Genomic DNA, 27,710 nt, shown 5'->3' with positions numbered 1-27,710 from the left:
CAGCACCGGTCCAAGAAGCCCAAGATCATTGATCATGACCAGGAAGAGTAGTGGGCCCATCACCGATCCCTGTGGCACACCATGATCCACCTGCATAGGCTGTGAGAGAGCACCTCCAATGGATATGATCTGCTTCCTTCCAGTCAAGTAGGATCTGAGGGTCACAAGCACCTCACCACCCAGTCCATACCCAGCAAGCTTCTCAAGAAGAATTCCATGAGGCACGCAATCAAATGCCTTACTCAGATCAGCAAGGACCAGGTGAACAAGATCTCTCTCCTCAAAGGCTTTAACAATAAAATCAATCATCTCTGAGACAGCTGTAAACGTAGACCTTCCACTTCTAAAGCCATGCTGTGCGTCAGAAAAAAGATTATTTCTCTCGAAGTGGGACACAAGTTGCTCCTTCATTAGGACCTCAAACACCTTACCCAATACAGGAATGATTGATATAGGTCTATAGTTGTTCATAGACTCAGGGTCACCCTTTTTGAAGACTGGAATCGTGCGGGATAACTTCTGGACATCAGGAAAACAGCCATGTCGCATACAGACATTGAGCACATGAGACAGGGGAAGAGCAATCCCATCCGCAACACACTTCAGCACACCAACTGTAACTCCATGGACGTCAGGACTGTGGGAGTTCTTGAAGCCGCGAATAACACGAACAACATCCGCAGGTCTGACCTCCTTCCACCGTTCTAACTTCACTCGGTTGTTATTGTAACCAGGAGCATTATATCTCACATCATTCATGGAAGCAACTATCTTTTCCACCTCACCAATAAAAAAGCTGTTGAATTCATCCGGTGTAGCTTTACATTTAGGTCTTGAACAATCTTTGGAGATCTGGTTTATGAGGTCCCAGGCAGCTTTACATGGTTTCCTGCAGATTCAATTTTTGACATGTTGGCCGCCCTTTTAGCAGCATCAACCTCAGCTCGATAAATGCTCTTTGCTCTCAGGTACTGGTTGCGGAGATGAAGTCTGCCCCCCTCATCATCAATGAGCCCCATCCTCGCATGGAGAGCAACAATCAAATTTCTGATTTGTGCCAGCCTTGGTGTGTACCAGGATTTGTCTTTGAGAATCTTTACAGACTTTCCATGATTCCTTGCAAATTTCCTGGAAGTTCTGGCTTTTAAAGGAAAATGACTGTCTATCTAAATGATTTATCTATCTACCCTGAAACTTAAACCCTCCAGGATCAACTCAATCTAGATAATCAAACAAAAATGTTAAATGTAGAAACATTTTGCCATTGAACGCTTAGGCTTTCTTCGATTATCAGTTTGCTCACTTGTAGCTCTGTATGTACATATGCCTTATAAAACATTGTTTAACGGCAAACATCTTAACAAAGAATTTATTTATTGATAGTTTCCATAAATTCCACTTTTGTAGTTGACAAAAGATCTACTTGGAGCGCTGAAGCTGTGATTTCATTTGTTCATTCCTCATTTTGTTCAGTTTCAGCTGTTCCAGGTTTCAGCCAGCTACCTTTCTGCTATTTCAGAGTTCACACTATTGTATTTGTATTGATTTTTCGTTACCGGTTTTCATTAATTTGTATTAATAACTATAACTTCATTTGTGATTTCAAGTGAAAGAAAAAAACATGTCGAATCTTATAAATAGAGAAGAAGAAGATAAGGTTTGTTTACTTTATGTCTGTGTTTATGAATTTCTATTTTTAAATTACGCATACCAACTTGTTTTTATAGTTATTTGATTATACAGATTTATCATGAAATAAGTAATAAGTAGAGTAATGATTTATAGGTTTACTGCAGACTGCAATGTAATTGTAACTTATTCAAAAACATTCCCGTTGGTATCGTACTAGAAAATTCTGAGAAATCTTTTTCAAGAGCCGGGTTAGTTTCAGGAAAACATTAAAGTCATAACTGCCTTGTAGAGTAACACCTCATTCATACTCATTTTATTATCTGTCCATGCTGGTACCTTGGTACGGTACTGTTATTCAACTTGCTGTAATTTTTTATCTTTAGGGTTTAATCACATTGAATGTGTATTATGTAAAAGTGCATGTCAGAGCCGAAAACAAAATTTTGAAAGTGCAATATTGAAACACGTTGTGACTTGCCTGTAGCTGCTCATACTGAACGTCACCAGCTAGTACAAGCGTTCAGTGTGAGAGTTCTTATGGTTTTTTTCAAATTTTGTTTCTTATTTGCACTTGCTACATTTGCGTGCACTTGCACATACGTGCATCCAATGTGATCATACCCTTAGACGCCCATATAGTTGAAGCCTCAGCCCATTCATCTCAAGTTGCTCTCCTTATTTCAAGACTAGTGATCCGTAGTCTAGAAGATAGGAAGAGTGCTTGCGTAGCAGCCTAGAAATCCCCGGTTCAAACCCGCTCATCACCAACAGTTTTTGAACAGGTCCTTCCCGTTTTATTAGATGGACACGTTAAACTGTTGGTCTCGGCTGAAGTATGACAGTCGTGAGGTACATTGACGGCTTAGATGATATATTTAGGTGATGTGGAACTTCCGTCAGGAACTCCCCACTAATAAAAGCCATACGAATATTATTATTATTGTAAGACTAGCATTTTATGACTACCATTCCTCAAGCTTGAACATACCATAAGTGGGGCCTCCTTAGTGTATTGTGACTGCAAGATTCTTTAATTCCAACTAACTTTATTATTACATCATTTTGATAGAGGAACTTAAAAAAGTTTGAATGTATCTACAGTTTTTTCGATTTCATATCACGATATTATACGTGATGAAACTTGACGAAAAGCTTAAATTTCAACTTCAGTTCTATTTATCCAAGTTATTCATATTTAGTTGAATCTTGAATTAAAAAATCAAATCCTATTTTGGAATTAACTAGAAATGCAATAAAACAAGTAACTTCAGTAATGAAGAGACTGCTCGAACTGGAAGGGAGATTCTCATTTAACATCAGCTTGCTGCAGAACAATTTCCATAATACTAGTAATAGCCAAATTGTATGAGACTATCAAGAACCAAAAAAGTGACTCACTTTGAGGCAAACAAAGTATTCAACTAGCATGGCTTCAGATTGAGCCGGAAGTCTCATAGCTGGTCTCCGATATCCTGAATGAATTTGAGGACCAAAGCTTTGTATCCCTAATTTTTGCCGGCCTGTGTAAGGCCTTTGAGTGTATTCCTCACGAAATAATAATGGAAAATGGAACTTCCAAGGAACAGTTGCTGTGCTTACATCTCCAGGACAGATTGTATCAATTTGTGGAGCCTCATCTTCTCCCCATTGGTGAACCATGGTGTATCGCAAGGCTCAGTCATGGTGCCAGTACTTTTTTCCAGCTTCTTTGAAATCTACAACAATGCCTGGTGTTGAACTTGGTCTTAACTTCATGTATCAATAGATAAATTGTTTGTAATTCAAATTGATTGGTTTTCGCTCAAATTGGCCGTACTCACGGTACCGATTTCTCGACGGCACGACACGACAGGACAGGAAACACTCCGATTGGCTGATTAGATTTACGGTTTGAGAAACAGCCAATCGTTCTGTCCCGTCGTGCCGTACTGTCGAGAAATCTGTAAGTGTGAGAATGGCCAATTTCAGCAAAAATCAATATAAAAAACCATTTTGTATTGATAGGAGTCTTTGTTCTCAGTAGCAAAGTTTTTTTCTTTTTGATGGATGATGTTCATATAATACAGAGTTGTGCAGAGGAAACGCATGTTCTTCGAACAGCCAATACTCGTCAACGGGAGAAGGTATTGCCCTGGAACGAATGTTGGCAGACGACCCATACTACGCCATTTCAGTTGTTCAGCGTTTAGGAGTACTAGTTCTGTGATGAAAATGAAACCACCTGGTCTTTCCCGTTCAGTTCGTACTCCTGAAAATGTAGACAGAGTCAGTGTCGTCGAGTCGATCGTCCAGGACAAGTATCAACTGCCGTTCTGACTTGGTCTACACTTTTCGGGGAACGGGGAAGACCAGGTGGTTTCTTTTTCATCACAGAACTAGTACTCCTAAATGCTGCAGCCCATCGGAGTACAGTATTTCGATCGGGCATTGCACCTCAACGCCCAACGGAAAAGCGTTGCACTGTGACTACAGATTCATTGTTTCTAAAAAAAAACTGCTCAACAGCGATCACACAATGTTGTACGTTCCAACGCTCCTAGCAACTGAAATGGCATAGTATAGGTCGTCTGCCAACATTCGTTCCAGGGCAATACCCTCTCCCGTTGACGAGCATTGGCTGTTCGAAAAACATGCGTTTCCTCTGCTCTCATGCTTGTGTGTGTAATGAGATGAGATGATCAAACAACCATGCCCTTGGCAGGAATCGAATCCAATACCAGGTGCAGACTGATGGTGCTACAGTCCAGACCACTTCATAGTCTATTATGTTATATGATTCTGATAATTACTGTTTTTACTTCGAATACAGTGTTTCCAGTTGAATTTGTTGGAGCCTCACGTGATTTACCATGTAGGATATGAAACAGTTTCAGGTACGATATTCAATTTTTATTAATATGATTTTTTCAGAAGCTGCTTCAGCCTTTCCAATATATCCTGCAAGTCCCTGGCAAGCAGATACGGGCCAAACTGGCCCAAGCCTTCAATTACTGGCTTGACATACCAAATGACAAGCTCATGGCGATTGGAGACATCGTTCAAATGCTCCACAACTCTAGCCTTCTGTAAGTCATCTTCATCATAGCATTGCATTATATCCTCAGGACTTATTCCTGCCTATTAGAAATATAAGATCAAAAGAATCTATTAGGTTTATCAGATTAAATCAAGATCCGTGGCTCTTCTCTATAGCCTGGTTTCCACTAGTAGAGTTAGTGGTCGAGTAACTTGCATATTAACTCTACCGAGCTAACTCTACTCTACTTACTTGGTCGAGCAACTGTTTTCACTACAATTAAGAATAGTAGGTAAAGTGTGTTGTCTAGTGAACAGATCTAACCTTAAAATGTCAATAGTTTTAAATAAATTATTAACACTTTAATTTTTAATAAATAACAATACTTATTAAACTTGATAAGTTACGGCACGACTCTACTCTACTAGCTCGAGACTGTTTTCATTAGCATAGTAGTGGTAGAGTAGAGTGAGAAGCGGTGGTGGGGGAAGGTAAGAAGTGGTAGAGTACATGGTGCTATCCCACTCTACTCTACTAAAAACTAGTACTCTACTATGACCCTATTCTACCATGAAGTTTTCATTGGGAGAGCTCACCAGATAGTTAGTAGTTGCTCAGGGAACTCTACCACTACTTTACTAATGAAAACCAGGATTATTGGATGTGCTGTATGGTCAAGTAAAAATAAAATTTGTGGTTTGTCTTATTTTGTGGTTGAGTGGACATTACTGTCCAAACTTCGTCACGTCAACAGATAGAAAAGTCATTCTATTCTAAACCCTATTTATCTATGGTTTAATTTTCACTTTCCACTACCTAATAAGGAAAGTATTGCTTTCCGAAAAAAATTAAGGTACCCTAATTTCTAAAATTCTATACGTTTCTTGGTCCCCTGAGTCCAAAAATGTGGTTTTTCGGTATTGGTCTGTATGTGTTTGTGTGTGTGTTATGTGTGTGTGTGTTATGTGTGTGTGTGTATGAGTGTATATGTGTCTGTGTACACGATATCTCATCTCCCAATTAACGAAATGACTTGAAATTAGGAACTTAAGGTCCTTACAATATAAGGATCTGATACGAACAATTTCGATCAAATGCAATTCAAGATGGTGGCTAAAATGGCTAAATTGTCAAAAACAGGGTTTTTAGCGTTTTTCTCAAAAACGGCTCCAACGATTTTGATCAAATTTATACCTAAAATAGTCATTGATAAGCTCTATCAACTGCCAAATGTCCCATATTTGTAGAAATTTCATGAGCTCCGCCCCATCTATGCAAAGTTTGATTTTAGATTCCCAATTATCAGGCTTCAGATACAATTTAAACAAAAAATTTCAAGTGGAAAAGATTGAGCATGAAAATCTCTACGATTAATGTTCAGTAACATTTTCACCTAAAATTGAAAATAAGCTCGAAATTCGAGAAAATATGATTATTCAATTGCAAATTGTTGGCAACTGTTGATTCTATTAAATCATTCACTATGAAGAGATAGCATACCTCGTGTGTCTGCAGCGTTATTGTCCTGTCACCAGCTGGCTCAGATCTTTGAATAGTAGACTAGAGATACGCGTGAACACTAGCGTCAGGTGATCAATTTTCATAACGGAAAGGAAAGTTGTGTGAGTGCGCCACACCAGATTTTTTACTTGAGATTACAGAAGTGTATGCTTTCACTAATAGAATTCTGTATTCAACCCTGATAGATGATGGGCATCATTTTCTCTCTGATCTACAGTGAAAGATCATGTTATGTCTTGAATTGTACTATAGTGGGTACCAAGTTATAATGACAATGAAGAAATATAGGAGAACTGCGTTTCCGATTCTCTGCCTTGCCACTGCCTTCTATAGAAAATAGCTGATACCGGTATATCTGATGTAATGTGAACAGTTCATTCTTGTTAAAAATAATCAATTATTGTATTTTATTCACCAAGAATATATATTTTTCAATGATTTAATCGTAAATTTTCGTAAGAGATTTAGTATTTTGTCAATTATATTTCTACATAGTGACAAATGATCTGGCAACGTTGTGGTGCTAGAAAAGGAGAGCGCTATCTGCTTTGTCGAATAATAGACAAGGATAGCAATACCAATGTTAATCAAATATTGCAATTACTAGCAGGTAACCCGTGCTTCGCAAGGGTATATTTTAAAACTTGACCGAGTGGAATCTTGAAGAGATTGAAATAAGCCTCGTACCATCCTTGGTTAATTAAGAATCTATATGCAAAATTTCAAATTAATATCAGTCCAGTAGTTCAGACGTGATGATGCATCAAACATAGTTTTCCTATCCCGTACGTGTATGAGCCAGTTATTTCCTTTATCGTAGTATAGATAAGTTCTTCAACTTGGTTCTAACCTAATAGTTGTGTCACAACTTATATCTTGTTTAGAAGCCTTCCTCAACTTAATGCCAATCTGACAAAATTGGACTGGTTATTAATTTAGTTGTCAGTTTTAACCATCCGTTTCGAAGAAGTAGTCTCTCTTGATTTTAGTTCTATATTAACATATGGTATGTATTCATGTATAAATAAATGTATAATGTATTGTATATGTATAATGTAAATATCATGTATAATAAATTGAATTGAATTGAATGTCCCATGAATGGAATTTGAACATTTAATTCTGAAAAATCTAGAAGAAAAATTGAAATTTGGGCTTCGAGGTGCACGAGATTTATATTTTTCTAGATTTTATGTGCGAAATTTCGATATCTAAATCATTCCCATTTTTCCGTTATGCAATCCACAAGTTGACATGTTTTGATGCGAACAAACACAACCCCTACTCTCTCTTATTATATAGATAACGCAAACCTCACTATAGTTGAAGGGTTTTCTAATTTAATCTTGTCTTTGCAGATTGGATGACATTCAAGACAACTCAGTATTGAGGCGGGGTATTCCTGTGGCCCATTCCATCTACGGTGTGGCCAGCACCATAAATGCGGCTAACTACGTTATATTCCTAGCTCTGGACAAAGTACTTAAACTCGAACATCCCGAGGTAATATTTCTCTATTCCATTATCATAGAACCAAATTAATATTTCCAATTTCTCCAAGAAAAAAATAAATTTTGTGTTTTCAATAAGGTAGCCGTCTAGTTGTCACCCCGACTACTTGACACCTACTGGACCAAAGGTGCCAACTAGTCAAGACCGTAAACGACAACTTGACACCTCGCACCCTCGCGTCAGGGTGTCCCCCCGACTAGTTGTCACCTCCTTAGAAAGGAGACAAGTAGAAGGGTATGGCTCACGTCTACATGACACCTTGCACGCTGGCGTCAAGGTGTCACCTGGACTACTTGTCACCTACAAAGCACAAGTTGGCACAACTTACACCCCCGCGGCGCAGGGAGGAGGGATCAAGCTATTTTTATTACTGGTTTTGATGTAGAATTGAGTTCTAAGCACTTTTGTTTCAGTAACATTTTCCCGTCAAACGCAAGGTTCGGGAGATATTCACCGTCTTTGCTATTTTTAGGACAAATTTTTCGAGTTGGTTGAAAACAGAAAAAAATGAATAATGAGCCCTTTTGATGACTGAACCAGATGGAGAACACAATTCTAAACACATTTTAATCGTTTATATTTTCCCGTCAGACGCACCGTTTACGAGTAAATTGAGGCTAATGCTAGGACAGTCAAATTTTCATCCATCAATGATATGGCAGATGAAGCTATCAGTCTGGTTATCAACTGAGGTATTATATGAAGTCTGATAATTAATATGAGGATAAATAATTATTCATATACACTTGCGCTAGCACAAAATTAGGATAATGCCGTTTCATAAAGAACTTGATAGTTAGGCTTCATTTTCCAACTTTCAAATGAAGAGTCAGCCGGAATGGTGTTTTCTTGTGGAGTGGATTCGAGGGGATAGGTTGTCGTGACCGTAGACGACTACTTTTACCCTCGTAAAAATATGCAATTGCCGTCAAGTTGTCCCCCCGGCTACTTGACACCTACTGGAACGGAGGTGTCAACTAGTCACGACCGTAAACGACAACTTGACACCTCGCACCCTCACGACAGGGTGTTCCCCCGACTAGTTGTCACCTCCTCAGAAAGGAGACAACTAGAAGGGTATGGCTCACGTCTACTTGTCCCCTAAAAACCGGTTTTAAAAGGGGACAAGTAGTCGAGGTAGCACCTAGTCGCGTACCCGTTCAAAAATATAGTAGGCTATATATGTAGACATTTGAGACTCATGAGCTTTATATGTTGAATGAGAAAGAAAAAGAAATTGTCAAAAAACCACTGATTTATTGATAATTAGAAAGACCGGTTTCGGTTATTACACCATTGTCAATCTTTGATAAACTAAAACTAAATACAAGAGCAGCAGAATTTATACTAGTAGGCGAGTACTGCTATTGGTCGAGGGCATGAACGCCTGCCATTGGCCTAGCTAGACAGTCTCCTCCCCCTCAACGGTGTGACAAAATGGCGGCTTAAGCAACAGTATCGCCATGATAATAAAATTTACTTTTAGTACAAAATAAGAACCAAGAAAACAAATGTGAAAGATAATAAAACAAATATGTAAATGGAAAAACTATTGACTAATGTATTGACTATGATCATAGATCATAGAATAGATCATAGCACTGGTTTTCACAAGTTTTCTATTTTCAGAAAACCAACCCATACTGATGTTATCATTCCTCTTCATTTTTGTCATCCTATTTTTCACAAACTTGCTGCTTTCAATAGCATGGTCTATAGAGCACTAACAATACCTATGAGCAATCATGATTTTGATATTGAGATCACTAAAATTAAACAGATAGCTGTCACAAATGGGTATGAAGGAAGTATGGTGGACAGATTATTTGAGTAAAATTAATAGACAAATTTCAATCAATTCTAGCTTTGTAGGCTCAAACTGTGAGGAGAAGACTTGGATAACAATCCCATATTTAGGCCTTGTATCTGATAAGATGGGTAGGGAATTGAAGAGGAATGGATTTCATGTTGCTTTCAAGACCAAACCGATTTTAAATAGTCTATTTAGCTGGAGTAAAGACAAAATTGATATTTGGGATAAAAGCGGGGTGTACAAACTTAAATGTGATGATTGTAATGCTTGTTACGTGGGTCAGACTGGTAGAAGTTTCAAAAAATAGAATTAAAGAACACATCAGAGATTGGAATAAACAAAATGGGGAATCTACCTTTGCAGAACATTTGATAACAAATAATCACAAGTTCACAGTTAAGGAGAATGTTGAGTTTCTGCATGTTAATAACAAAGGCAGATCCTTGAATATTCTAGAGGCTTTAGAAATAACAAGAGTAATTAAGGAAAATCCCCAGTATAGTTTAAATGACCAGATTCATTTCAACCAGTACAACACTACGAATTTAGTTTTATCATAAACATGTAAGCATACATTAGTCTATAGTTTTTCCATTTACATATTGTTTTTATTATCTTTCACATTTGTTTTCTTGGTTCTTATTTTGTACTGAAAGTAAATTTTATTATCATGGCGATTCTGTTGCTTAAGCCGCCATTTTGTCACACCGTTGAGGGGGAGGAGACTGTCTAGCTAGGCCAATGGCAGGCATTCATGCCCTCGACCAATAGCAGCACTCGCCTACTAGTATAAATTCTGCTGCTCTTGTATTTAGTTTTAGTTTATCAGAGATTGACAATGGTGTAATAACCGAAACCGGTCTTTCTAATTATCAATAAATCAGTGGTTTTTTGACAATTTCTTTTTCCTTCTCATTCAATATTAATAATTACCACAATATCAACTTCTCAACTACACAAAAAGCTTTATATGTGTTGTGTATCTGCCATACGCTAAATAATGATATTTCCAATTTTTGTTTATGTTTCAAAAACTTGAAATCAAACCGAATTCTCAACATTAATTATTGTAAATATTAAGAAATTATTCAATTTTTCATTTTTTCTCTCTGTTTAGAGCTCTTGCACACTCGTTAGCAGAAACTCAATTGAAATTTGTGAAAAAGTTGATGTGAAGAGCATAATATAAAAAATCACAAAGAACATATTACAAAAAAATCATTTGCGAATGAATTAACATTCATTCAACTTGGTAATTTGACGAAAGTATAGAATATAAAAATATTTATAGAAACACTTCACTTGAATGGGCTACTTTTTTACAAATTAATAAATAATATGAAATCTTGTAGTACCCTTTATTATTTAAAATATTACAATATCACGTACACCCTGAGTAGCTCCAGAGGTGGGTGATTGATACCCAGGTGTTGCTCCTGGACGACTTAGCTCAGTCGTAATGTGGGCGGGGAAAGGAGGCAAGTCGAAGTTCCTCTTCTTCCTTCTGTGTACCTCAGCTGGTGTGGACAGCACCTCCTGGTGCTTCTGACGGCGTGAAGGTCGCTCTCTTCTCTGATGACACCACTTCGAGGTAATTTTGTATTGGCCTTATGGCCTCGGTTCCGCTACAGTATAGTAGGAAGAGGAAGGATGGACAGGAGGGACGGCAGCTGTGCCGTCCGCTGTGCCCTGGGGAGAATAGAAGGTTAGGGACGGCAGACGACGGTCCGCTGTGCCCTGGGGGGATGGAAGGATAGGGACGGCAGACGACGGTCCGCTGTGCCCTGGGGGGATGGAAGGATAGGGACGGCAGACGACGCTGTGCCCTGGGGAGATGGAAGGATAGGGACGGCAGCCAACGGGCCGCTGTGCCCTGGGAGGGTGAGAGGATAGGGACGGCAGCCAACGGGCCGCTGTGCCCTGGGAGGATGGAAGGTTAGGGACGGCAGACGACGATCCGCTGTGCCCTGGGGAGATGGAAGGATAGGGACGGCAGACGACGGTCCGCTGTGCCCTGGGAGGGTGAGAGGATAGGGACGGCAGCCAACGGGCCGCTGTGCCCTGGGAGGATGGAAGGTTAGGGACGGCAGCCAACGGGCCGCTGTGCCCTGGGAGGATGGGAGGTTAGGGACGTACGGCAGCCAACGGGCCGCTGTACAAGGACAGGAGGTCAGGGACGTACGGCAGCCAACGGGCCGCTGTACAGGAGAGGAAGGTTGGGAGCGGAATGCTCTGGTCTGGGGCTCGTCCAGCGTTTATAACTCTCCCAAAGTAGAGGGGATGGAGTTTCGCCACCGCCAGAGGCGGTAAGAATCGTCTCGATGCGCGGAAGATGGTGCGCCATCGGTACCCTCCTTATCTCCGCGGTCAGCTAGCTTTGCTGATAGCCGAGCGTCTTTCAATAATATTATTAATTATTTTCTCGTCACAATTTTACTTTGTTACAACAACGACTAGTTTCGATCCCAACTTGGGTCATTTTCAAGCTTGAAATGAAACAATAAAGCTTGAAAGTCTTGAAAATGACCTAAGTTATGGTCCAAATTAGTCGTTGTAATATTTTAAATAATAAAGGGTACTATAAGTTTTCATATTGTTCTTATTAAAAATATTTATGTTGAGGAAAATCATCTGGGAATCTCCAGTCAGTGTTAACCATCCTATCCTAACACCTACTAAGTTTGCGTTCTCCTGCATTCAAAATTGAAGAAGGAAGAGCTAAATGCCGTTATTCCATTAAAATTTAAATAAAATTCCAATTAAATTGGAATATGATAGAACACAAGAAAAATTATGCAAAATGCAGCCATACATTGTGTACTTACTCAATAATTTACTCGTAAGGTCATTTATGTCCAAATCGACATTTGGCCACACAAACAAAAAGCCTCCATGTGGATCTGTACATTGTTTACTGCTTATAAATATGTTTGCATTATAAAGTTGAATTCGCACACAACAGTGAAAATATAAATCCCACTAGTTCTAATTGGACTATTCCCACTCAGCCCGGCCAAGTGAGTATGAATGATCCCATTAGAACGTATGGGAATTATATTTCCACTGTCGCTGTTGTGTGCGAATCCAGCTTTAAGATACTCGGCATCAGTATATTCATATGTTCCTAGATTAGACGATCCCTTACTTTGTTGTCTTCAATTATTATTATTTGAATTTCTTGTGTTTCAAATTTATTTCTTGTTCAATAGGCTACCACAGTTTACACAGAACAACTATTGGAGCTACACAGAGGCCAAGGCATGGAAATATTTTGGAGGGATAACTATACCTGTCCATCAGAAGATGATTACAGAGTCATGACAATGCGCAGTGAGTGATTTTTCTATTTACACATCAAAAATGCTCTGCATTCTACACGATACTCTCTATCTTACACTGTTCAATGCATTTGAGTTGCTGTATTACAATTGTTGCGGTGAGATAACAAATGCCCAGTGCTCGATCAGTGCTCAGAATATATGTTGAAAAATGTAGCATTAGAGATACTTTCGACGTTTCATATACTGTAGGAGCGCTGCTTCATTGTTGCTGTTCCATTTGACAAATAAACCGTCGAAATTCAAAATTTTTATTCACAATTCAAACAATTATCGAGGTTCCTGCCAAACCCGAAATTTTTTAGGCGGGTGCCCAGTTACAAAAAAAAACTAGTTACAAAAGATAAATAATCTTAGACAAAATAAGGCCCGCCGCAAAGTAGACCCACGCTAATCCACGAAAAGTAACCCACGCCGTGGAATGTTTTGTAAACCATTGTTAGGCTTCTCCAGACATGTGTTTAATAAATGCAATGAATAATCCACTTGTCAGCTGATTGGTTATAAATAGTTCTAATAATTATATTCTTAAAATAATTCTATGGTTTACAAAACATCCCACGGTATGGGTTGCTTTTCGTGGATAACAGGGTCTACTTGGCGGCGGGCCTAAATATGACACTTCAAAGATTTTAGGTATAAGATGAAAGAAAACAAATACAAATTGCAAAAAGAAAATAAGAAATATACATCAGATGTTGATAGAGAATAATAAAAAAGGGGGAAATAAAAAAAAGAGAAAACAAATTTTTAAAATTAAAAAAAATGTTGTTTTTGAGTAAAAATGGACTAAATTTTAGAAGAGTGAAATCATAACCCTATTTCGGACTTTAAAAATGTTATCTAAATTTGGAAGAGAAATAGGGTTTCTCTCTCAGTCAGTGCTTTCTTGTAAAAATAATAAATAAATGAATTAATTAATAAGGTAAGAAAGATAGATATGAGTGGTGCGCTTGCAACTCCCTCTCATAGTGTTTTGCGCTGTACAAGATAGCTAACAACAAAATTCTCAACCAAAAATAATACAGAAAACGACAAAAAAGTCATCACACTCACATAACTTACTATAACAAAAAATAGCATCATCTTTCAAAAAACTCCAATACAAAATTGCTTCCAAAACAAGTAATCACTGAAAAATCATTTACAACATCACCAAACAAATAAGCTACGATTTGAACAACCAGGCATCTACAAATTGAAATGTATTGATTGCAATAAACTGTACATTGGACAGACCGGGTGAGACTTTCAAACAAGATACAAAGTGCAAATCAGACCCATAAATAAGCCACATTCAAGTTTCGCCGACCCTATTATATCAACAGACCACACATACACTGACATAACCACCAATCTAGAAATCCACCATATCACACACAAAAGAAAAAAATGTGTATATATATATATATATATATATATATATATATATATATATATATATATATATATATATGAAACAGGATACACACGACACGAATAGATTAAAAACACTTGAAAACTTACATTTAAACGAGAATTTTCGGGAGCTGGGCCCCCTTTGTCAATCAACAGGAAGTGAAGTGAAGTGAAGTGAAGTGAAGTGAACTTTCGGGCCCAGCTCCCAAAAATTCTCGTTTAAATGTAAGTTTTTAGTGTTTCAATCTATCCATGTCGTTGTTATGTTTTCTCAAAAATTAATGAAAATTTATCAATTTAAAATGTCTAGAAAAAAACCTAAACAGACATACAGCTTTCTGTCCTATCGTACCGTGACGTGTCGTCCCGGAATGTGAGTGTGAGCGCTGTTATCAGGTCTGGCTGCTTTCGATATACGCCAATCCAATCAACCCATCACAGAACATTCTGTGTTGTCGTGTTGGGGAAAAATCGGTGTGTTGAAATTAACAAAATAAACTATCATAATGCTGATTTTCTACATCTTCATTTCTCACTTTTCATGATTTCAGAAATCAATCTCTTTCAATAATATTTGTTGCAATCTTAATCATCAGATTAAAAAGAAAAATGTGAAAAAAAATTTCTATCTATAATTCCAAAACTAGAATCATGGCCTCAGCTTATGGAAAGACAAAGTTAGTAAGTAGACAACTGTCTACTAACGTTGATGGAAAGATACATATTTTCAAGATGTTCGAGGAGTTTGAACGGGTAGTATTATAGTCCACTAGACAGCTGATTTATGATGAATAATTCTAAAGTCTGATCTTTACGGTAATACTGCGTTCAAATGAGACTCCTTTTCCTTTTGTGTTATCCTTAAAATGCAAAATCTCAAAAAACCGTATGTATACGTCGACGCGAAATTCAAAAAGGAACATACCTGTCAAATTCATTAAAATCTATTGCTGCGTTTCGCTGTAAATGCCGAACATATATATTAACATAAATATAAACAAAAAGAGAAATGCAAAACCGTCGACTTGAATCTTTGACCTCACTTCGTTCGGTCAATAATTTAAAAAGGGTATTTCGATTTCAATTCTTTTATGTTCAAAAGTAGCCCTAGAGAAAAAAGACAAATAATTATACTATAGCCTATATTCTATAGCTTATTTTAATACTACTTGTACCAGAATATTAGTACAAAACTAGTGGAATTCACTAGAAACATTATCTTCTTCATGTGCCTGTCCGCTTCCAAACGTTGGCTACCATGGTGGCAGGCTACCATGGTGGCAGGCTACCATGGTGGCTAGTTTCACCCTATCCACAGCTGCACCAAACAATTCCGTGGTGTTAATGGAGAACCAGGCTCTCAAATTTTTCAGCCATGAAATTCTTCTTTAACTATTAAAGTTACTATAAACTTTATACTGGACCAATTAGGCTCAACTCACACTTACGCGACGCAGGTCGAAAGGATACTCGACTCTAGTCGAGAGCATGTGTTTCCAAATGGTGACACTCAGACCAGTCGATTCTAGTCTCCGCGACGTCACCATTTGAAAACACATGCTCTCGACCTGAGTCGCGTAAGTGTGAGTTGAGCCTTACATTAAAAATATATTGAGTCGAAGATGTAAATAAGTACAATAATTAATTGTGGCACCATCTTGCAACCTTTTGAAAAAACCTGTTCGTACTTTGAGTGCTACATGGAGTATTGTATTAAGTTGGATTCCCACATATAATTGACAGTGAACAGTAGAAAATAATTCTCACGAGTTTTAATTGAACTATTCTCACTCAGCCCGGCCGAGTGAGTATGAATACTTCCATTAGTACTTATGGGAATTATATTTTCACTGTTCACTGCCCCTCCTAGAAATGCAATTTAATTCACAGTTGTGTGGGAATCCAGGTTTAGGAGGCGACAAATTTGAACTTTGCCTTTGAAGCGATATCCAATATTATGAGTTTATCAAATTAAATCGATCTATAACTAGTAGTTCTGTGAACAGTAGACCTCGCGCTCAATAAGTTTCATTGACCTGTTGTTATGTTTTCTCAAAAATTAATAAATAATTTATCAATTTAAAATGTCTAGAAAAAATCCTAAATATACATAGAGCTTTCTGTCCTACCGTGACGTGCCGTCCCGGAATGTGAGTGTGAGCGCTGTTATCAGGTCAGGCTGCCGTCGATACGCCAATCCAATCAACCCATCAGAGAACATTCTGTGTTATCGTGTTGGCGAAAAATCGGTGTGATGAAATTAACAAAATAAACTACCATAATGCTGATCTCCTTCAAACTTCATTTCTCACTCTCCATGATTTAAGAATTCTATTTCTTTTCAATAATATTTGTTGCAATTTTTATTACCAGATTAAAAAAGAAAAATGTAAAAAAAATGTTTTCTATGAATAACTCCAAACTCAATCAATACTAGAATCATGGCCTCAGCTTATAGAAAGACAAAGTTAGTAGACAACTGTCTACTAACGTTGATGGAAAGATACATTTTCAAGATGTTCGATGTTTTTGAACGGGTAGTACTATAGTCCACTAGACAGCTGATTTATAATGAATAATTCTTCAGTCTGATTTTTACGGTAATATTGGTGTTCGAAGGAAACTCCTTTTCCTTTTGTATTATCCATAAAATGCAAAATTTTAAAAACCTTATGTAAACGTCGACGCGAAATTCAAAAAGGAACATACCTGTCAAATTTCATGAACATCTATTGTTGCGTTTCGCTGTAAATGCGCAACATATAAACATTTAAACATAAAGAGAAATTCAAAACCGTCGACTTGAATCTTAGACCTCACTTCGCTCGGTCAATGAATCTTAGACCTCACTTCGTTCGGTCAATAATCTTCCAAATTATTTCATATCAATCGTTCAGTGCTTGAATTTCAATGAAACAATAATATATTCTACAATGATTATTTGAAAAGCTGTTTAAGATTTGTTTTATTGATCGTTTTCAGAAACTGGCGGTCTCTTCATGCTTGCTATTCGTCTCATGCAACTGTTCAGTGAGAATAAATCGGACTTTTCCAATTTGACAGGCATATTAGGCCTCTACTTCCAAATTAGAGATGATTACTGCAATCTACGTTTGCAAGAGGTAAGAGTGATGGTCAGTTTTTAGAATAAACAGTAGCTCTTGAGTCTGTGGAACAGACTTGACGTATATCAACGATTCACTGTTTTATGACAAAAGTGAAATTATTGAAGGAACATTCAACGAGCTAAAATCTTGCTGAAGAGGTAAGAATGAAGGCCAGTTTTCAAGATATAGCTCTGGATTGAGTATGTGTATCATACTTGACGTTTTCAACTATTCGCAGTTTCATAATGAAACTAAATAACAGTATTGATGGTACATTCAGCGAGCTAAAGTCTTGCTAGAGAGGTAAGAATGAAGGCTAGTTTTTAAAATGTAGCTATGGATTGAGTCTGTATATCATACTTGACGTTTTTAACAATTCACAGTTCTGTGAAAAATAGAAGTAATGATGATACTGTAACCGCCCCCAGATGGGGGTGGAATTAAGAGATCTCTAAAATACTAAAGGACGAGTCATGGGACTTTTTCAATAACAACAAACTTTTGTTCTCTATCTCAATTCTAAATTTTTATTAAATGAATTAAACTAATTTAAATTTGGACAATAACAAATAATTTATATAGTTTCATTTCACATTCTATAAAACTGCCTGTAAGATTTTTCTAACTGTTTGTCTGGAATTCTAACTGTTTACGATGGTAGCGTGAACTTCACTCATTTCTCTGCTTCAAATAAATAATTGGGGACTCGGCCAATATAGGGATTTCAACATGGGCTAGAAAATATAATGGCACTCACAACCGTTTAATTTATAAATTCATCTCTATTGGAATTCCCACTACACTCATTGAATTTGACACTAATATTAATCTTCAACAAACATTCTCACATTAACTTTAAATAATTAATACACTACTTCAACATAACGCGGAAAATAATACTTATTAACAAATTTAAACAGCAAACAAATAATTCAAAACACATGTTAATTTTGGATCCTCGAGGCCCGGGGCTATCTCTAGATTCAAAATCAAAATTGTTTATTGTCATTACAAAACAAATTGTATAACAAGGTCAGGTACATTTACAATTTATAACATTCTTCATTCATCAATACATGCATAAGTATTACGTGTGTACGTGTGTATTACGAAGTAATACGATTTCAAAGCTATTCCGGCCGCGACTTGATAGGAACTGAAATTTTCCACGCAAATTATGTTCCCCTTCCACCAACAAGTCAACGGTCCACGTGGAGACGAGCATAATTCCGTGGGCAAGGAAAATAAAGCAAGTTTGAAATATTCCCAAATACTCGTGTACTTTTCATTGCTAACGGAAATACAGTACCGTGAGAATACCTCAACCCTGGAGTCTTCCCGGATGCAAGTTAGCAAAATCTTAATGTGAGAAAATTATTTTTCAACAGAAAAATAAATTTCTCACAATAAAAATTTACACACAAAATTCAGCTACAAGATCACTAAAGTCTCATTGGAAAAGTCCTAATTCTATACCTTTTTGAATGAACCCAATCAATAAATTTATTTCAGTATCACAACTATTACAGTACATTCATCGAGTTAAATTCTTGCTAAAGAGTTAAGAGTGAAGGCCAGTTTCTATAACTCTGGATTGAGTATGTGTATCAAACTTAAAGTTTTCAACCATTCGCAGTTTCATAATAGAACTAAATAACAGTATTATTCAGCGAGCTGAAGTCTTGCGCACATCAGTGCGAAACTTGTTATGGTTTATTGATTTAAGTAAATCACAAATCACAATTATCTTGTGTGATTAAAGTGGCTCACAGAGACTGTAGAGTCTGCTTGTTATTGCGTCACTTTCCATCAATTTCCATGTAGACAGATGTTTGGTGAATGGGAATTGGTGGTAAGACCCTTGATTTGTAAAAAGGACTGGCTGGTAGTACTTTTTCATCTCTACTTTCCTTGTTCATAAGGAGCTATAGTCATTCATCAACAATGAACAATAGTCACGGACTCACAACTTGATCCCTGGACCGATTTACGCCTTCCACAGCATCAAGAAACTACTATGCATATCAAAAATATTTAAACTACCAGCTGAGTTGTTGCCAGCTATTTGAGTCAAGAGCCTAGGACGCCGTAATTTTATGATGAATTTTTACTTTCCTTGCCCTATTACCATAGGTAAGGAAAGTATTGCTTTCCGAAAAAATTAAGGTACCCCAATTTATGATGTTTCTTCTGTAATTGGACAATATCTAGTCTTTTTAATCAATAATACCAGTACTTTACTAGTTGAACTGATATTTCTAAACTAACTAAGGTAAAAATGCCCAATCCTTTAGAAATATCAGATGAACTAGTAAAGTACTGGTATTATTGAATAATTAGACTAGATATTGTCCAATTACAGAAGAAACAGCAAGAAATTGGGGTACCTTAATTTTTTTCGGAAAGCAATACTTTCCTTACCTATGTTAATAGGGCAAGGAAAGTAAAAATACCTCATCACACACATCACAACTGTAATACTGGTATTATTTTTATATTTTCATGTAACATCAACCTTTTTCTCTCGTATCCTAATACATTGATAATCTCTCATACGATGATTTTCTATATCATATCCTAACACATTGACAATTATTGTTTTGTTGTAGTACTCGGAAAACAAGAGCTTCTGCGAGGACCTGACAGAAGGCAAATTCAGCTTCCCGATAATCCACGCCATCCAAAGCCAACCGACCGACCACCAGGTGATTAATATTCTGAGGCAGCGCACTCGGGACCTCGACGTGAAGAAGTACTGCATCACTCTGCTGGATAAGTTCGGCTCGTTCCACTACACACGTGAGACGCTACAGCAGCTGGACGAGGCGGCGAGGGCCGAGGTGTCCCGGCTTGGCGGCAACCCGCTCATGGAGGCCATACTCGACGAGCTTCTCAGCTGGAATAGGACTGACAAGGATTAGGTAATTTTCAGTTGTGGCCTTGAAGCGTTCACAGCTACAGGGTTGTGCAATGAAGTATGGATGAAATACACTGAATGGAATAGAATAGAATAGAAAAAACGTTTATTGAATAAATAAGCTACCTTAAGCGAACCTCAAAGAGGCTGCTTGACAAGGTACTATTATACAAAACATGTAAATTCAAATATAAATATACATATATCAGTGAACTTAATTTTTACAAGAATTTACTCAACAATTAAAAATCATCATGATATTAACTAATTAATTGTTGGCTCAGTTCACTAAAATCTAAAAGTGTTATAATGTATAGTCAACTTACATACAAAAAATCTGGTGTGGCGCACTCACACAACTTTCCTTGCCGTTATGAAAATTGATCACGTGACGCTAGTGTTCCCGCGCATCTCAAGTCTACTATTCAAAGATTTGAGCCAGCTGGTGACAGGGCAATAACGCTGGAGAAACACGAGGTCTGCTATCTCTTCATAGTGAATCATTTAATAGAATCAACAGTTGCCAACAGTTTGTAATTGGATAATCACATTTTCTCGAATTTCGAGCTTATTTTCAATTTTAGGTGAAAATGTTACTAAACATTAATTGTAGAGATTCTCATGCTCAATCTTTTCCACTCGGAATTTTTTGTTTAAATTGTATCTGCAGCCTGATAATTGAGAATCTAAAATCAAACTTTGCATAGATGGGGCGGAGCTCCTGAAATTTTTACAGATATGGGACTTGTGGCAGTTGATAGAGCTTACTATGACTATTTTAGGTATAACTTTAATCAAAATTGTTGGAGCCGTTTTCGAGAAAATCGCGAAAAGCCCTGTTTTTGACAACATTTTCGCCATTCTAGCCGCCATCTCGAATCGCATTTGATCGAAATTGTTCGTGTCGGATCCTTATATTGTAAGGTCCTTACGTTCCAAATTTCAAGTCATTCCGTTAATTGGGAGATGAGATATCGTGTACACAGACGCACATACACTCATACACACACACACACACACACACACACACACACACACCACACACACACACACCACACACACACACACACACACACACACACACACCACACACACACACACACACACACACACCACACACACACACACACACACACACACACACACACATACAGACCAATACCCAAAAACCAATTTTTTGGACTCAGGGGACCTTGAAACGTATAGAAATTTAGAAATTGGGGTACCTTAATTTTTTTCGGAAAGCGATACTTTCCTTACCTATGGTAATAGGACAAGGAAATTAAAAATAGAACGGTATGAATTACAACAATACAATACATTAGTTATGAATTACATTATGCTACATTTGAAGTGTAACTATTTTACCACATTTTTAATTTCTTTTCAATTGGCTTAATATGCGCCTAAACTCAGCACAATTATCGGGTAAATCATTGAATGTTTTTTATACAATGTAGATTAAGGTGTTTCTGGCTAAATTATTCGAAGTAAATGGTACAACATACCTCTCATTCCTTGAATCATATCGATTAACTTTCACAACTAAATATTTTTTGCTGAATTTATTTACCTGGAGTGAAACCTCGATAAATAATAATAATAATACATTTTATATCCATTAAAATACAAACAAGCAATCTGATTAATAAAATATACATAATATTTGAAAATACAATTTATGAAAGTCACTACAAATGTAAAGAGAATTAATTTTTTTTCGGAAATTAACCTACTCGACTATGGGAAACCCATATAAACGAGAGCAGGTGTAGTAGTAATAGATTCTGAGTGGGGGTGCAAATACATTGGGTAAGTGGGCTCACATATTGTTCGAAATTATGTCTTTTATTTATGTAATGTCTTCCAGTTTTTAAATTTTCTTGAGTTTTCTATTATCTTGATGTGTTCAGGAAGTAAATTGCGGAGTTTTGGTGAGAGGTGGTTGAAGTGTCGTTGGTATGTTGCCTTCCTAGCCTTGTTCGTGCTAAGAAGTACAAGGATATAGATAATTCAAGGATATAGATAATTCAAGGATATAGATAATTCAAGGATATAGATAATTCAAGGATATAGATAATTCAAGGATATAGATAATTTAAGGATATAGATAATTCAAGGATATAGTACAAGGATTAGGTAGCTCTCATACAGCTCCGCTGTAGCACCGATTATCTGCCTCTCCACTGCCTTCTATAGAGGATAGCTGATACCGATAATATTAATATAATAACTGTTCATTCTTGTTTTAAATAATCAATTATTATTTTTTTGTCTAGAAAATATTTCTTTTTCCAATGATTAAATTATGAATTTTCATAATTGAGATTAAATATTTTGTCAATTAATTATATTTCCACATTGTTAAAAACGATCTGGCAACATTGCAGAGCTAGAAAATGATAGCGCTATCTGCTTTTTCGAATGATAGACAAGGATAACACCATTGTCAATCCAATACTGCCATCATAACGTGGACCTTACCATATATATCGATGCTCCACTGTAAAGGTGCGTTCAGATATACGCGCCGCGAACATGAGCAATTCACTTTTAATCAGCTGATGCCAAGCTTTTTATATCTGAATCTTACCGTTTCTATAAAAATACAGATATAGTCAGCTGATTAAAAGTGGATTGCTCATGTTCGCGGAGCGTATATCTGTACGCACCTTAACAGTTACACACTTATTTTAAAACGATATTCAATTTTTCTCCCAGTGTGCACTTTCAAATGTTGCCATTTCGAGAATTAGAGGGGAGGATTGTAGTAAAATTGACTACCTACGAAAAATAACGTCTATTAAATGGCGTCCGTTTTTGTTCAAATACTCCTGTAGATGTTGTGAAGGTTGACAGGAGTGCCGTGCAAGTGATAATCTTGCCTTATCTGCCGTGGAGGGAACGTTGGTATATACGTAGCTATATTTATTTACTTATTCATATACAAATACAGTCCAGGTAAAAACAACAGGCATTCGCCCAAAACTGCTCTAAACCTTAATTTGGAATACACAGTCTAGAGGTTATGTAAAAATGATAACTTAATTCACTCACTATTTTGAGTCCAAAAAAATGTATCTACTACAATTTTGAATTTATCAGATTAATTAATTTCAAAATACAAATCCAAACAAAAATCTTCCTTCACAATTGCAAAAAATATAGAAAATTTCACTTAAATCCATAATTATACTTATGTAAACATCAAAACATATTCCATAGGATCAGATGGGTTCTAGTATCTGTTTTTACTTTCCTCGCCCTATTACCATAGGTAAGGAAAGTATTGCTTTCCAAAAAAAATTAAGGTACCCTAATTTCAAGTTTTCTATACGTTTCAAGGCCCCCTGAGTCCAAAAACATGATTTTTGGGTGTTGGTCTGTGTGTGTGTGTATGTGTGTGTGTGTATGTCTGTGAACACGATAACTCCATTCCTAATTAACCGATTGACTTGAAATTTTAAACTTAAAGTCCTTATACCATGAGGATCCGACAGTAAGAAATTCAATAAAATTCAATTCAAGATGGCGGAAAAAATGGCGGATAATTACTAAAAAAACATGTTTTTCTCGAAAACGGCTCTAACGATTTTCTCCAAATTTATACCATGGATAGCTATAGGGTCATTCAAATAGAGCGCCGGTTTTTAAACGGCTGGTAAATTTTCGTTTATCGGTTGGCAACAATGCGTGACCTCGATTCTATTTCTGGTAACATTCCGATTGTCAATTCTGATCGTATTTCTTTAGATCTTGCAGTCTGTGTCTAACCATGGAGAAGTTTACTTGTGCGCAACGAGTGTTAATCGTCAAAACGTTCTATCAGAATGGAGAGAGTTATGCGGCTACTGTCAGGCTACTTCGCGGTACTCTAGGACGAAATGAAGCACCAATGAATCAACAGTTCGCAGACTCATGAAAAAGTTCTTTGAGACGGGCTCAACAGTCGACCTTAAAAGTCCTGGACGTCGTCGTTCTGTCCGAACTGAGCAGAACATTGCGTTAGTTCGTGACAGTGTTGCTGTTAGCCCAGCGAAATCAATTCGTCGCCGTGCTCAGCAATTGAGATTGAAATGTTCTTCTGTACGGACAATTCTTCGGTACGATCTCCAATGTCACCCCTACAAAATACAGTTGACGCAACATTTGAAAGTGACAGATCACCAGAAAAGACGACAGTTTGTCGACTGGGTATTGGGAAAACTGCAGGAGGATGACAGCTTCGCAAACAAAATCATCTTCAGTGATGAAGCGCACTTCCACTTGAACGGTTTCATTAATAAACAGAACTGCCGTATTTGGGGTTCAGAAAACCCTCGCATCATTTCAGAAAGAGAAATGCATGCACAGCGAGTGACAGTTTGGTGCGGCTTTTGGTCAGGTGGCGTCATCGGCCTTATTTTTTCGAAGACCAGGAAGGTAAAGCAGTGACAGTGAATGGAGACCGATACCGTTCGATGATTAGGGAGTTTTTATGGCCTCATTTGGATGGAATAGACATTGACGAGTTGTGGTTTCAGCAGGATGGTGCCACATGCCACGCTGCCCGCGAAACAATTGTGTTGCTCAATGAACGGTTTCAGGATCGCGTCATTTCTCGTAATTCCGATCATCATTGGCCACCAGGTCGTGTGACTTGACGCCTTGTGACTTTTATCTTTGGGGTCATCTGAAGTCATTGGTGTATGCTAATAAACCCCGAAACATCAATGACTTGAAGGAGGAAATTCGACGGGTTATCGGCGAAATGGAAGTGGAAACTTGTCGTGCAGTAATAGGGAATTTCATGGACAGAGTTGATGCGTGCCAGCGCAGTAGAGGAGGACACATTCATGACATAATTTTTCATACATGAAATCGGAAGGTGAGATGAACATGTTGATGTATTTATTTTCAATTTTTCGTTTAAATTAACCTCTTAATTTGATATATAAAACCGGCGCTCTTTTAGAATCACCCTTTATTTATAAGCCCTAAAAACTGGCATGAGTCTTATTTCTGGGAAAATTTCAGGAGCTCCGTAATATTCATGAGAAAAATGGCGGATAATTACTAAAAAACCATGTTTTTCACGGTTTTCTCGGAAACGGCTCTAACGATTTTCTTCAAATTCATACCATGGATGGCTATTCATAAGCCCTATCAACTCATATGAGTCTCATTTCTGGGAAAATTGCAGGAGCTCCGTAATATTCTTGAGAAAAATGACAGTTACTAAAAAACCATGTTTTTTACGATTTTCTCAAAAACGGCTCTAACGTTTTTTTTTCAAATACATACCCTGTATAGTTATTTATCAGCTCTATCAACTGGCAAGAGTCTTTTTCCTGGGAAACTAATGGGGGGTCCACCCCATCCTTGAGAAAGGGACTTCGTAACCTCCTCGTGCATGAGGTAGGTAGGTAGAGCAGTTCATAAAAAGAACACAGTCATAGTCAAGATACTGTTCTGTAGAACAGCTGTTTTGACAACTTAAAAAAAAAATCATCGAATTTCACAATTTACACAAAGGAAAAAGTATTCTGAAAACAATTATATAGACATAATACAGTAGTCTGATCGTGATTTCAAATTAATATGTTGCCGCCAATCGTCATTATGTTATTCCCCTAAATTATTCTCGTTTGAGAATGAGGCTTACAGTTCAATGAGCAAGGAAAGTTGTGCGAGTGTACCACACCAGATTTTTAGATTAGGAACTTGTTGTCCTAGCCAGTACATTTTGCTGTATTCTAGTCCAAGTTCACACCTTTTATCTTTATATGCTCTTCCACTTTCAATTTGACTTCAAGAGTCATGCAAATGTATTGAAAAACGAGATGTTTATCATCATACGGGATCAAATATCCCCGTTGAAAATTGTATAACTCAATACTTCTAATCTCTCCCTTTAAAACTAACAATATTCTCATAACAATCATAAACCTGCTAAAATACTTCAATATTATGAAAACTCTAGGTTGTTGTCAAAATATCACTATTTAGTGATACTATATAAATAAGTGATATTTTTGACAACAACCTACAGTTTTCATTATGGATAGGTACCACAATATCTCACCATCAACAATATCCTTCAATATTAATTGTTCATGTGATGATACTGGAATTTATTCTATTCTGATAAACTCTTAATCTACTTACTCCCCTTTTCAGAAATTCTTATAACTACTGTATGAGTGACGACATCGCAGCTATCTATTCTAACTCATACTGGACTCTACCATCGCTTTGCTTCTGTGAAGATCCTTCAAGTGTAAGTTTTATTGTGGGAATACTGCAATGTCATTAGTTCAATATTTGTCGTTCTATCCCACTATTTCATCTCTCTCCAACAACCAGTATTCTCTATAATTTAAGATTCAGTGCTTATCTTTTCAGGATCAAGTTATGATCAATGATTATATTTTTAAATAGGAGTAAGCTACCTAATTATTGACAGCTTCGATGATATTTTGGTTGTATAAAAAAAAACTCTTCTACTACTTTATCATGTCTTAATATATCAGGACTTATAGGACTTCATTCAAAAATAGGCAAATAGCAGATTCTCATTAGGAGTAAATAATTATCATGTAGTGAGTTTGTGATCTTATCTTTCCAATAGTTTATAATATATCTGATAATATTGTATTTCCTCGACTTTATCGATGCCATTTGACGGTTTCTAAATGTTTTCGAATGCATAAAACAATATAATCAAAATAAACTCATAGAAGACGATCTATTATCAAATTCAACCGTAAGTAACATAGGTATGTTTTCCAGGTTTCTTAGTAGTCTATATGTAATCGAACATGATATACTTGAGGTAGAAAAACTGTGTATTGCAGCTGCTTTTAATAGTCGTAGATATTACTATTCCCATTAAAATATCTGATAATCAATGTAATATCGATGGATTGGAGTTAAAAACAAACTAAGGCTACAAAAGCGAATCAGCTGATGAAAAATCTCTAAAATACATGAGCATTTGCTCCAGAGTTCAGGAGCATAAGTTAAAGCTTATTCATATAAAAATGAGCAGATGCTTTTGCTTCTACCTTTTGCTCATGAGCAAAACCTTATGCTCCATGCTCTTGCTCATGAGCATTTGCTCTGGTTTTATTCATATGGGCCAATATCTCACCAGCAACAGTATCCTTCAATATTAATGGTTCATGTGATGATACTGGAATTTATTCTATTCTGATAAACTCTTAATCTACTTTCTTCCCTTTTCAGGAATTCGTATAACTACTGTATGAGTGACGACATCGCAGCTATCTATTCCAACTCATACTGGACTCTACCATCGCTTTGCTTCTGTGAAGATCCTTCAAGTGTAAGTTTTATTGTGGGAATACTGCAATGTCATTAGTTCAATATTTATCGTTCTATTCCACTATTTCATCTCTTCAACAACCAGTATTCTCTATAATTTAAGATTCAGTGCTTATCTTTTCAGGATCAA

The 27,710-nt window shown here is 37.0% G+C and overlaps 1 protein-coding gene across 2 annotated transcripts; it reads left to right on the top strand.

Annotated features, from left to right (window-relative positions):
- Nucleotides 1-1,469: 1,469 nt before the first annotated feature.
- On the top strand, nucleotides 1,470-27,710 carry LOC111047526 (geranylgeranyl pyrophosphate synthase). Of its 2 annotated transcripts, none has more exons than XM_039422090.1 (7): nucleotides 1,470-1,657; nucleotides 4,543-4,697; nucleotides 7,528-7,672; nucleotides 12,704-12,824; nucleotides 17,213-17,352; nucleotides 19,947-20,258; nucleotides 27,482-27,710. In XM_039422090.1, the coding sequence occupies exons 1-6, from the start codon at nucleotides 1,622-1,624 to the stop codon at nucleotides 20,256-20,258; spliced, it is 909 nt and encodes a 302-aa protein (XP_039278024.1). In that variant the 5' UTR covers nucleotides 1,470-1,621; the 3' UTR covers nucleotides 27,482-27,710. The 2 variants fall into 2 exon arrangements, with proteins under 2 accessions (XP_039278024.1, XP_022188980.1); XM_022333288.2 differs by lacking the exon at nucleotides 27,482-27,710 and adding an exon at nucleotides 26,414-27,186 and having other exon boundaries at nucleotides 1,471-1,657.

Source organism: Nilaparvata lugens, chromosome 2 (assembly GCF_014356525.2).
Source record: "Nilaparvata lugens isolate BPH chromosome 2, ASM1435652v1, whole genome shotgun sequence".
NCBI classification, from domain to species: Eukaryota; Metazoa; Arthropoda; class Insecta; order Hemiptera; family Delphacidae; genus Nilaparvata; species Nilaparvata lugens.
This window is presented reverse-complemented; position numbering and strand designations above follow the sequence as displayed.

Coding starts and splice junctions, on each gene's coding strand:
- LOC111047526 (XM_039422090.1), top strand. CDS start 1,622: ATGTCGAATCTTATAAATAGAGAAGAAGAAGATAAG. Junction 1,658..4,542: donor ATAGAGAAGAAGAAGATAAG/GTTTGTTTACTT, acceptor TGATTTTTTCAG/AAGCTGCTTCAGCCTTTCCA. Junction 12,825..17,212: donor CAGAGTCATGACAATGCGCA/GTGAGTGATTTT, acceptor GATCGTTTTCAG/AAACTGGCGGTCTCTTCATG.